Below are 12,945 nucleotides of genomic sequence, written 5' to 3' on the forward strand. Positions count from 1 at the left end.
TCAGACCATGGGGTTTACATGCTTCTGCTGCTGCTGCCACCATCAGCCACAGCCTCTGCTGAGCACTGGCTAAGGACCAGGCACTGTTTCGAACCCTGTGCAGGTTCTAATTCTTAATTCTCACATGATCCTGAGTTACCTACTGTACTACCTCCATTGTACACCTGAGAACAATGGGGCCTAATGGAGTAAAATAATGGGGCCACATCTAATCCAGCTGGTAAGTAGGACCCTGTTCTGGTCTGTCTCACTTTCAAGTCCATTCTCCTGTAATTTTGACTCCTACAGATCTGAGGGCCATAAACCTTCTAACTCTTGTGTCCTGAAGCGATCCTTACCTTGGTTCTTTGGGATCTCTCCAGTGTGTTCTCTCATATTCTGCCTCTTTTCCAGTTTCAAAGGGGCTGTTGTACTACAGCGTAACTCATCAAAATGCTTATAGGTCCATGCTTCCACATGGAGCCCAGTGTGGAAGGCAGGGTGGGAGAGGAAGCTGGCAAACATCATGTTCCAGCTCTCAGTGGACCCTGATGTCATCATGTGGGCCAAAGGGAAAAACCAAAAAAGGGGAAGAGCAGAGGAACACGGACCTGGACATGGGTAGAAACAAGGCTCTGAAGGAGAGAAAAAGGAAGGGTGGGTCGGGGAGCCCAGGAGAGAGAGAGAAGACTATGAAATTCTTGACAGGGCAGATGGGAGTGGATGTGGACCAATGCAAGGATGGTGGTATTACTGGCTGTGTGGGAGAATGTTAGAGGTTACCAAGAAACTCCATGTCAAACATTGTTGCCCAGATGTGGACTCCCTGGAAATTCTGGGAGCCTAAGCAATGGGCTGGGAGAAGGGAGGGAGGCAGAAGTAGTATTTGGAAAAGTCCAGGAGAAGGTTCAGCTGAGGCTCCTGTAAATTTTATTAGCTCTCAGTCATAGCCAGTCACAAGAAGAGAGCACACATCTGCAGTATGTGCCATCTTTGAGAACAAAAAGATGAGAATAGTTAGGCCCAAATAGAGAAAATAAAAAGTAGAGACTTGATGACTGAAGTCAAGTAGACACTAGACTTTTTGAGATTTGATTGAAGCATTTTTGATTCTGACCACAGAAAAGAAGGAAACTACCACCTCAGGAGCAAATGAACCAGGGGCTCAGAAGAGGGTGAGACAGCACTCATCCCTAAGCCAAGTGTAGAAACACTTGGGCTATCCTCATCTGGAAGGAAACAGAAATGGATAGCAGTCCATGACTCCCAGATGGTCGTGTGCAGAGGGAGAAGATCTAGCCACAATGTGTGAGGCAGGCTCAAGTCCAGGGCCTGGCAAAGTACATGCTCAGTAAACACCAAAAGGAATGAGATTCAAAGAGATACTTGTGCCACCCGATCTACACACAGATGTCTTAAGGTTTGGAACACAGTTACTGATTTTGGCAATCACTGGATCTTTCTTTGGTATACTGAGATTTTCTAAATCTAAATGTGCTAGTCTAACTTAAAAGTTAAATATACCTAAAGTACAGGGATACTCCAGAAATTATTACAGAATAGATAAGCTGATATGCAGCCTCAAAAGAATAAAGTCTGATTTAAATTGACAAGCTTCTATTAGGCACCCACTACCTACTAAGCACCAACACGTGCTAGGCACACAGAGTGAAGTGTACTTTGATCATTAATTGCTAAGGCTCTGAAAGTACCCCAAAGGAAAAGCTACTGATACTTGAATTACAAGTTAAGTTAATCCCAAAAGGATGTGTTTACGGATTCATTTACTTAAGAAGTGGGAGAAAAGGAGACAAACCATTATTTACTCATCAGGAACTTATTAGCCTCCAGATCAACTCCAGATTTCAAATGGCAACTTTTTTTGTTTTTCTGGGCTTTTTTTTTCATGATACTAAGGATTTGGACTCACGGCCTTGTGCTTGGTAGGCAAGTGCCCTACCTTTTGAGCCACACTCTAGTCTTTTTTGCTTTAGTTTATTTTTCAGGTAGGATCTGTGATCCTTCCATCTCTGCTTCCCTTGCAGCTGGGATTACAGATGTGTAGCACCCAAATTGCATCTTTATTATGAATGGGACTTGTTGGTGCTCTCTCCACTTCAGTTTTTAGGGCCCAGGAAGTATGTCATGTGGTCACTTGGCTGCTGAGTGACAGGGAAATAGTCCATGGGAAAGTAAAGAACTTCTAGGTGGCTGCCTCTACCTGGTTGAAACTGTGCCGTTCCTGATTGCAACACTGGTCTCAAGTCAGTGTTCAGGACACACTGATCAAGATGGATCACTGGTGAAGGGCAGAAGAGGCAAATCCAGCTGCTAACCACTCAGAAATGTGGGTGGTGTGGACGTGGAATCCTGCTGAGGAAGCACAGCATGAGGCTGATCTGGAGAACCTGAATTCTGGATGGTGCCCAGCTGGAAGGATGACTGCAGATCTCTGGACAAACTAAGTCTTTTTGGCAAACATACATCTCTAGTGCTGAGGAGGGAGAACCTAACAAAGAAATAACACCTGGCTCATTTAACAACAAACCTTGTTCTTAGCAGTAAACATCTTAAGGCTAAGATCAATTCAGAAATCTTTAAGATATTAAGAATCTTTAAGATATTAAGTGAATATGTAGGGATTGGCATTTATATTGCAAAAGACAGAGAGAGAGAGAGAGACAGAGAGAGAGACAGAGAGACAGAAAGACACAGACACAGACACACAGACACCATAATGCAAATTGCTTAAAACATGACGTGGCCGTATTCAGGCAGTTACTATACACTGTATCCACTGGATCAACTTCACCATGTTCACTCTGTTGTGCTTATTGCTTCTGCTCAAGTTGCTCAGTGCAAACTCCAAGAACTTAAAGAAAGCAACATCAACTACTAACAGTCACTTGCTCAGAGCCTCCTGTGTGCCCATGTGAGAGCTCCAAGTCTGGCTAAGGTGGCACACAGTCAACAATCACAATAGAGTGGGAATGTGATGGGCCCAAGTTCCAGAAAGTTGTGGGATGCACAGGAGAGGTGCCTGGAGAGGGGGCCAGTGTGGCAGGTGGAGGTTGGGGTATAAACCCATTTCTCATATGGGTTAGGGTTGGCTGGAAGGGTAGGTTTGGCTCCTAATGAGAACCACAAGTTCTGTATAGAGGGAACATGAAGTGCTAGGAATGAGGGGTGAGGCCTGAGCTGTCAGGAATCAGAGCTCAAAGAGAAAAGGAGGCCATGCTAAGAAACTTAATTCTGCCTTACAGCTTTGAAGCAGGTGGGCACACAACTGGGTCTGTGGACCAGTAAGACCACCATTCTGGCAACAGGCTGAAGAGCAGCTCGTGGGTGGCTGTGGAAGAGCAGCAGAGGCTACTGCGGGGAGAGGTGACGTGCCCTGGACACGGTGGCTACAGGGATGCCAGAAGTGACAGATTGTCAAGCAGCATTAAGGATTTAGGAATGACAAGACTTAGTGATTAAACCGATATGGTGGTGAAAGAGCTGTCAAGGACGCATTCACCCTTCAAAGTAAGACTGTCTGGTGAATGGTAACAGTAATTAGCTAATAACCAGACTGCTTGCCTAGTGCAGTTTAAATGATTAAGATGATTTTGATAGTATCTGTAATGTCTCACATCCTCAAGCACCTTCTGAATAATAAGTTATAATCATTATAATTTTACAATTATATTTTATAAGACTCAAATTCTCTAAAAACTGGCCTGAGAAACTGATGGCTTTCTATTATCCAAGTGGACAAAGTCCAACCTCAGTGTGACTGCCATCCAATCCTCAGATCAGGATTCCAACCCTTTCTGGCACCCACCCGATCCTAGGCACATGGAACTGTTTCTTCCTTCCTGAACGCACCATGCGTGGTTATGTCCGTCAGGAAGCCCATTCACCTGGCAGTGGGTTGGGAACACTCATTTCTCAAGGCCCAGGTCAAAGGCCTCCCCCTACAAGAGCCTCTCCTGAGCCCTCAGCAGTCACCATACTCCCTCTCTTCTTGAACGTTCCACACCGTGGTTTTCATCACATACTATAAAATTCATGTCTGTTCTCTTGACTTATCCTTGAGTTTCCTGAGAACAAAGACTCCAGCTCATTCCTCATTCTATCCCCACAGCCACTACTGCAGAGGCACGGGATGCTTATGGAGCTGAGCTGGTGATGATGAAGTCAACCTAGGCTGACAGCTCTGAGCCTGGGATGGGCCTTGAGGAGGGAAGCAGAGAGCTTTTCTGCAGCACTCATCTCCTGCAAAGCTAGCATCTGTTCTAGCATTTGTACCTCAGTCAAGTGACAGATTATCCTGTGGCCAACATGATGGGCAAACAGAGCTCTACAGCTATTCCAGAAGCCTCAAAACAGTGTGCAACACAGCTGATGTGACACTGTTGCTTAAATCTGACACAGTTTGCTGTATCCCAAAAACCCAACACTGCTTCTCAGACTGACAAGACACACATCAGCTCACTTTTGAGTGAAACCCTAGGAGCTCACCTCAAGGGGGCTTTCCAGCTCACTACAATCTTCACTTCTCTAGAAACAGGTCCTCTATCCAGGGAGATGTGATCCCAGAAGCATGAAAGGCAGATCTAAGCTTGAGAATTTACTGGAAGTACAGGGTGGTCAGCCACAGAGATGTGGAGCCAAGCAGGACCAGGGAGCAGACAGAAGTTCTATTGCTTAGGTTCCGGGAGCTGGCCTGGCCCTGCCCTCCCAGGTCTCAGCTTTCAATAGATCCTTGATTCCATGACTTTCTCCAGCAGCTTTTCTAAATTACCTGTTTGTGGGCTTAAGTTTGTTTTTGGAAAACTTGACTAAAAATCCCCCACTATGGCTCCTGTTAGCCTCTAGTCTTTGCTACCTCAGGCTGAATACCACCCTCGTATTTTGGATGCCTCTTGTCCTACTATTCACATTCTTGGACCTATCTGATTTTATGACTATCAGCTCCTTGGGAGCAGGGTCAAGACACTTCTGGGTATTATCCACAAGGCCTAACTTCAGCACTTTGCCCCAGTCACTTATGATTCACAGGACACAGTCAACCCAACCAATGGGAAACTGGATGGGGACAAGGCATTGCGTTTGTGGGTCCCTTTAGCTGATGACGTGAGTTCCTCTGCCTCCCAGGCTTTGCTCCTGCCAATTCTTTTCCAGGTATGATGCCCTTCCCCCTTCTCTCCCTGCACCCCAAACCTTCCACATCTTTCAACACCCCTGCAAAGCCCTCCTACTTCCCAACTGTGTTCTCCAATCACCCCCATTTAAAACACTCTGTTTGTCATTTACCACCTTGTGATAAGCCTTCATGTCATCTTACACAGTATTTCCTTAAATATATTTCTTTAGGATTTTTCATAGGTGAGTTCAAATCCAACTGCAAATAATAAATCCAGTTATACAAATATAAAGCTTCAACTTTCACCCCAGCTCCACCTCCACCCTCACCCCTACATAGGCTCATTTTAGAGAGAACAATAATTTTTAGTCTATTAAGTTCTCCATTTAAAAAATATTTTACCATTTAATTCCCCACATCGTATGGTGACATGGGTCTTATTAGCCTGATTTTAAATATTGTTTTTAACTTCATCGCTCAACCTCTAGTCAGGTATCCTGCTGCATCCAGATAAGAATTTGGTAAGTTCAAAGCACAGATTGTGGTCAAGAGCCCAGGCTCTGGGTAAGAAACAGACCCTGCTACGTGCCAATGCTGGGCAGCTCACCACCGACTACGTGGAGAAAACACAAGACACCATTTCACACATGGGCAATGGGACAGCTGGAAGTATGAACTCACAAACGCTGCAGGGAGGAAAAGGACCCCAAGCTCGTAGGAGCGGATCATCAGCTGGGCACCATTCTTCTCCAGGGCTCCCCAGGCAGCCTTGGACAGATTCGCGCTGTGGAGACAAGGACATAGAAAGGGCTGACGCAGTGTGGCATCTCAGCGTGGGTCAGGCTTGCACAGCTGCAAGTGCATTGGTCAAAAAAATACACAGCTGCAATCACGTTTATTCAGTTTCTAGCAGAACTGTGACAGTTTTTGAAAAGGGAATTTAAATCCTACTGTGCTACAATCCTCAGAGTTTATCTAACTGCTAATTTGGCATAGCTTCACCCTTATCTGCATTTTTCCCCCAAGGGCAACTATTAAAATAATTATTTTTCTTTAAAATTATTTTTTTCATCGCTTCTCGGCCTTCTGGCTAAGATCAAGTGTAAAATTATTTTTTTCCATCTGTTCAAACCCATTTTTTTCTTTTCATAACCCCAGTGTACCCAGGATTTCTGCTTTTGTTTTTAAAAGCTAGGTAGTGCTAACTTATATTTTTGCTCTAAAGAGAGCAGCTAGGAGGTACTACATGGGTACTCGCACCCAGAAAGAAATTTTGCATTTTGAATCATATATATTTTTATATTTTGTATTGTGCTTTTTGTTGCATGAGTTCATGGCTTTGCTCATGCTAGCTAAGTGCTGTACCACTGAGCTATGTCCCCAAACCTAGAATCATGTTTTAGATGGACAAAGAGTTATGGATATGACTGAAAAAACCAAAATCACACAGTGTAATAGGAGTAAGGAGATGCAGAACTGGGTACACAGGGGGCATCCGAACCATGTGAGTTCCCACTTCTATACGGACAATAAAAAAGCTGACTTCATAGAAGTGGAGAGGAAAATAGTGGTCACAAGAGGCTTTGGGAGGACAGAGGGAGGGAGGGAGGGAAGGTAACCTAGTGCTCTATAGCTCATCAGAATGACTACACTTGTGACAACTCACTATACTCTTTATAAAGGACTAGAAGAGAGCAGTTGAAGGGTCCCAAAACACAGACATATTTAAGGAGAAGGAGAGGTTAATTATTACCTTGACTTGGTTACTACACACTGCATACATTTACTGAATTGTCACATTGTACCCCATAAATGTAGACAATTTAAAATAAGATTTTTCTAAGTTCAGCAGAGAACTCTCCGCTACAGATTGATTAACATAAACCCAACAGACACCATTTTTTTTTCAATTAGGCTCATCCAAATTTGATCTGATTTCACTTTAAAAATGTATAGTAAAATTTCAGCTATCTCAAACCCTTAAAGCCAGGTTTCGTGGACAACTGAGTATTTCAAGATTCACTGATGCCTACATCGGCTTCTTCTATGCCATGTGCTTGCATCGCTGTTCTGTGATTCAAACAAAGCTATCAAGAAAGATGAAAAGAAGGATCTCTCTTAAGGACTCCGTGGGAACAGAGAAAAGACTGTGGAACTCAGAGCCAAGGAAGACTCTTGAAGTGATTCAGCTGACTTAACAAAGTAAAGTCCATTATCCATCCATCTTCCTTTTTGCTATCATAAGTGGACCACACTGTGAATCTTGCTTGTATACTCAAGCACCATGAACATGGCTGTCACCATCTGTGCTGTCACAGAGCTAGAAAACTCAGGAGGTGGAATGCTTATAATAAAGTGGTTTAATAACTTTAGGGAAACCTCAGAATAACTTCTTTAAAAGTCCAAGAAGACAGCTAGCTCTCATGTCTGTCACTTGTTACTAATAAAAGGTGACCTGCATGCTAAGACAACGGCAGAACTAAGCAGTGAGCATGAGTTGGAAGTGGATATCCTGTTGTTCTACAAAGTTCTCACTTTCTAGAGGACCACCTTCTGGGGTAAGTCTTCACTGTCAGCGGTATGAAATCCCAGGCCAAAGGGCCCCTAGAAGATTGTTCTCATTTTCCTTTGATAGCTCCCTTTCCTCAAGGCTCCAAGAGTTGAGAGTGTGTTCTACAGCACACACCAGTGGAGACCACTGAAAGAAGATTCTTCCATTTGGCTTCTAACAAGATCCTAAGTGCCTGAAACCTTAAACACTATCCTGAGCACTGACAGACACAAGCCACTTGTAGGTGTAGGTTGTCTAGGTGATGAGTCCATATACCTTGAAATATGTGTGTCTCACACATTCTGAGTAATACTTTGAATTGTTGGTATGTGGGGCAGCCAGAAGACGGGGCATGCATTTCCAAATGCTGCCTGTCCGTGTGGTGATCCAGACAGGCACCTGCAGATGTAGCAAAAGCACCACTGTCTTTCGCAAGGCACAGTGACACCACAGGGCTCTCACCCTTAAAGTTCTTCTGCTCCCAAAACTCCAAAGGAGTTCTAGATTCTGTTCTCTACTCAGGACCCTACCCTCATTCTTTCTTCTTGCTTCTGCCTCCTCCTGGGCACAGCTGTTTTCTTCCCAGCGCCATGGTGCCTTTTGTTGCTGGTGCTGGATGTTAGGGGCATTTCATCACTAAAGGGGGCTGGGGTAGTTCATTTACTGAGAATTATTTGAGGTATGGAATTCTAGAGGGTAGGATTTTGAATGTCCCAAGATCTACTTACCACCAAAAGCTCTGCCCAAGCTACTAATGAAGTAATGATGAATAAAACAATGGCTTCTGGGGGACAGAGGAATGATAAACAGACCTAGGAGTTATATATAAAATATGTGTGTGCAAATATATGTATTTACATATATGTATTTTATAGAAATTTGATATTCTGCAATTGTGGGAGCTGGTAAAAGTCTTTATAGGGCTGGGCATGGTAGTACAACCTATAATCCCTGCCACTTGGGAGGTAGAACTTAGGAGGATCAGATCATAGTTTGAGGCAAAAAGTTATTAAGACTCCCCCCCGTCCCATCTCAACCATTAAGCCAGGCAAAGTGGTACACATTCCAGTTATGCAGGAAGTGTAGGGAGGAAGATTGCACTCCAAGGCCAGCCCTGGGCAAAAATGGGAAACCCTATCAGAAAAATAATAAAAAGAAAAAAGGTTGAGGGCATGACACAAGTGGTGGAGTACCTGCCAAGCAAGTGCAAGGCCCTGAGATTAAACCCCAGTACTGCAAAAACAAACAAATGAACACCCCAAGCCAGTCTTTATAAGATTGTTGTTTTTGCCCTGACATTGGAGGCTGACGTTTACAGGGCAGGCAGAAGCAAAAGACAGACAAAGTGGACAGCCACAAGCTATAGCTATAGCTATAGCAAGAGCTAAAACCCAGAAGGTCAGAAACCCATGTGAATTTTGGTCACCTCTGGCTTTGGGGGTGAAAGTGTCTTGCACAAACTAGGCCCTTTGTTGGAGCTAAATATACACACATGGCAAGGCCCAGGAATCAAAGATGAAGAGGACCCAAGGGAGGGTACACGGTCCAGCTGCTGCCTCATGCCAAAGTGCGAGCCAGCACATAGCCAGAGTGACTGTGTGTGTGCAATAAAAATGACAGCTGCATCACATTTGCTCTCCTAATATCCCTAACAATCTTTCTTGGGGCCCATCTAATCAGAAACACCAGGATGAGAACTCTGGAAGATGTGGCTCAGCCAAGCCAGGCTGGCCCCATTGTCAAGTGCTGTGGACAAACTATGTGTCGAAATCCTAACCCCGATGAGATGTTAGTAGGCCATAGCACCTTTGGGAGGTAATTAAGTCTCACAAACAGCCTTACTGGCCTTATAACAGACTTCAGAGAGCTGCCTGCCATGCCCTTTTTCTATCACATGAGGAAGACAGGAGTAGTCAGCATCCTGCAACCCTGGAAGGTGCTCACCAGCACCTGATCAGCCTCTCTACCACAAAAAACACATTTCTGTTGTTCCTAAACTATCCCTACTATGGGACTTGCATAGCAGCCTGAACTGAGTAAGACACCACCACAATAGGTAAGCTGAACAATGCTCAGTTGTTCACTTGGGCAGTTCACAGGCCCCTTGTCTACAGACAATATGGGTGATTGTTCAGGCATAGCATTACAGGTGCAGCTGCTAATTACAGGTTTGAGCTCAGTCCACAGTATGAAAACTTTGTATCAAAGATAAAAATTTCAAGAATAAATCTAATAATGTACAAGAAAATTCCTGCAGGGAATCTCAGGGGACTATAGGAATGTCATGTAGTAGAAAGGCAGTAAATATTGAGAAGAGCCTAAATGAAGAGTGGAGGCTTCTCCTGCTTCCCCACTAACTCGATCTCTTACAGTCATTCTTCTCTCTGGGCTTTAAGTCTGGTCTCTGAAACGAGGGCTATTAGCCTGTGAGGCCCCAAATGCCTTTTCAGACAAGAAGCTACAAGAACGGAGACACCCTGTTTGATCTACTGGAGAGTTCCCCTCCACCCCCAAGAGAAAATCCCCTGAGGGTGCTTATGTGAATGATTGTGGTGACGCTTGGGGAAACAGCTGCACAAGGACAGACGGGCGCTACAAAGACAACCTCTAGGGTACAACCTGCTCCATGCATCTTTCTGACTCTAAACGCTGGTGATGGTGGCAGCAGCCATGTGTGTTCACTTTTAAGTTTTTGTTAGAAGATGTACAAGTCCCCAAGGATGACTACAGTCATAGGACCACGTGCCTGATAAAGCACTTCTTTCATCATTTCACTACTTAACAGTCAATGCAGCAGCTACACGAAGAGCACAGAATCGATTTATAGACAGAGGTTTGGGTCACGGACACATTCACAGACAGATGCAAAGTGCACTGTTAATGATGGATGCTGAAGGTCAGACCAAGCAGCTGCATAGGAAGGAATGATGGACTCCAGCCAAGGCTGGGGGTGCTCATTCTAGAACTTCACAGCAGTGCACCTTCTGCGGACACACAAGCATGCTGAGTTCCCTACCACTTGGGATTTGCTGTAGGTTTTCTTGTATTGCTCTTGGTCTATTTCTTTTTATGGAATGTGATAAAATTTCACAAGTGAAATGGAAAGACAGTTTCACTGCAACAGATTCATGTTGTATACAGAAGGGTGTAAGCTTTAATTTTGAAAGATTCTGTCAAATTACAAAATATATCTCCTTCAAATTTGATTTCTCTGATTATAAGTGGTGTTCAGTATTTTTAGTCATATCTGTTAGACATCTATGTTTAATTCTGTAAATTATCCATTTTTAAAATTGTTATATGTCTTTTGTCTTGATATGTAGTATGTATTAGTTTACTGCTTTTCTGACAGAAATTTATTATCTTATACTTCTGGAGATCAGGAATCCAAAATGGGTTGTGCTGAGCTAAAAAAAATGAAGGTTCTGGTGGGGTTTTTAATATCTTCTGGAGGTTCTACAGAAGAATTTCATTTCCTTGACTTTTCCAGGTTTTAGAGGCTGCTTGCATCTCTGTTCTTCCATCTTCAAGGCCAAGGAGGGTGGGTCACAGAGTCCTTTCACACTGACATCTGTCTTGATTTCTCTTTTCCTCTTCTATGTAACTTTGTAATTACACAACTGCCCTATTTTAAAGCCAGTTGATTAGCAAACTTGATGCTATCTGCCTTAATATCTCTTTGTTATGAAATGCAATATGAGTACATCTTTGGGTAGTCATTACTCTGCCTTTCACATAGTAGTAGTAACTTGCAATCACATTGCAACTGTTTCCAAGTTTGTTGACTTTGTTTATGAAAAACGTTACTTAGAAGTTCTTGCTTGCTTGCTTTTTTCCTTTGGGGAGCAGGAGGAGAGCAAGGGAGTTATCCAAGCTGCAATTTTTACTTTATAGCTTCTGAGTATGACTTCTTGTTTAGTGGGGTCTTCTTCATTTATCCACAAATATGTTTGTGTTTTGATGAATGAATTTTAGAATTACTTTTGACTTTCAAAAAATGTATCAATCTGTTATCATTGAGTGCATTTTGTATCCTGGCTACTAATTCTTTGCCTATTGCAAGGTTTTGAGCACATTCTTGTTCTAAAGTTTTCTAGTTTTAGTTCCTGCCCCACCCCCTTAGGTCTACAATGCGGCTGAAATGTCTGGCCTGAGATAGGCCCACATTTATTTATGTTATGCATGTATATCCAAATGGTTTAGCACCATTAAGAACACCCTTTATTCACTGAATTATACAAGTGTTCTTGTCAAAAATCTCTGATCATGTATGTGTCTAGTTCTGGACTCTTATTTTGTTCTGATTAATTTATGTCAGTACTACAGTCATCTGTGTTTTTACTGTGAATCTTGAAACCATGGATTGTAAGTCTGTGCAAATAGTTTTACTTCTTCCTTTTCAATCTTCCCATTTATTTTTCTTGCCTTATTGCACTGGCTATAACCTCCATTATCATACTGTAAGTCCTCTTCTCCAGACAATCTTGCTTTTGCATGCTCATGTAAATTTTGGAAGCAGCTTGCTCTCTGAAGTTTTCTTGGCTAGTCTAAATACTTTGCATTTCCAAGTACATTTTGTAACTTGCTTAAGTTTTATAAACATGCCCACTGGGATTTTGACTGAGACTTCAGTGAAATATATCAATGAATTTGGAAGCAAATGCTATCTTGGTATTGAATCTTCCAACCATAAATATTATATTGCTTAGAACTTAATTTTTTCAGCTATGCTTTATGTGTAGTTTTCAGTGGAGAGGTCTTACCCATCTTTTGTTAAAATTCTTTCTAGGTACTAAATACTTTTTGATGGTATTTTATTAGGACTCAGAAGGATTTTGCAATTCACAATCATGTCATTTGAAAACATGGTTTCACTACTTTTTCCTTTGCAATCTTTGTCTTTTATTTTTCTTGCCTTAGTGCACTGGCTATAATCTCCACTACAATACTGTAAAAGATTCCATTTTGTCATTAGTCTATTAAAGACTTTTCCCTATACCAACCATATGTCCAACAATAAGCTATATTTCTCTATTTGGATGTCATTGTCACCCCAAACCCAATACTTCAAAATCAGAATCTATCAGTATGCCTTCTCTGAAAACCACTTTTCTCCTTAAATTCCACCTGTTCATGGTCTCTTTTTGGTCAGGCTTAAAAATCTTAAGACACTGTAGACCTTTCTGCTTCATAGTCAATTATGTAAAGCCAGTTACTAATTTGTCTATTCAACTCTTGTTACAGTCTCTATTTCCAAAAAGAGACCATAGTTCAGGCCTTTTTT

The 12,945-nt window shown here is 42.7% G+C and overlaps 1 protein-coding gene across 9 annotated transcripts in view; it reads right to left on the reverse strand.

Annotated features, from left to right (window-relative positions):
• The window catches only part of Tdp1 (tyrosyl-DNA phosphodiesterase 1), an 80,555-nt gene that overhangs the window by 16,626 nt on the left and 50,984 nt on the right, over positions 1-12,945 (reverse strand). For all 9 annotated transcript variants that reach the window (XM_074067336.1, XM_074067335.1, XM_074067342.1 and 6 more), the window contains one exon: positions 5,792-5,894. In XM_074067336.1, the coding sequence (XP_073923437.1) occupies positions 5,792-5,894 (103 nt within the window). The remainder of the gene's footprint in view (positions 1-5,791; positions 5,895-12,945) is intronic.

The sequence above is a fragment of the Castor canadensis genome, chromosome 3 (genome assembly GCF_047511655.1).
Source record: "Castor canadensis chromosome 3, mCasCan1.hap1v2, whole genome shotgun sequence".
In the NCBI taxonomy this organism is placed as follows: Eukaryota; Metazoa; Chordata; class Mammalia; order Rodentia; family Castoridae; genus Castor; species Castor canadensis.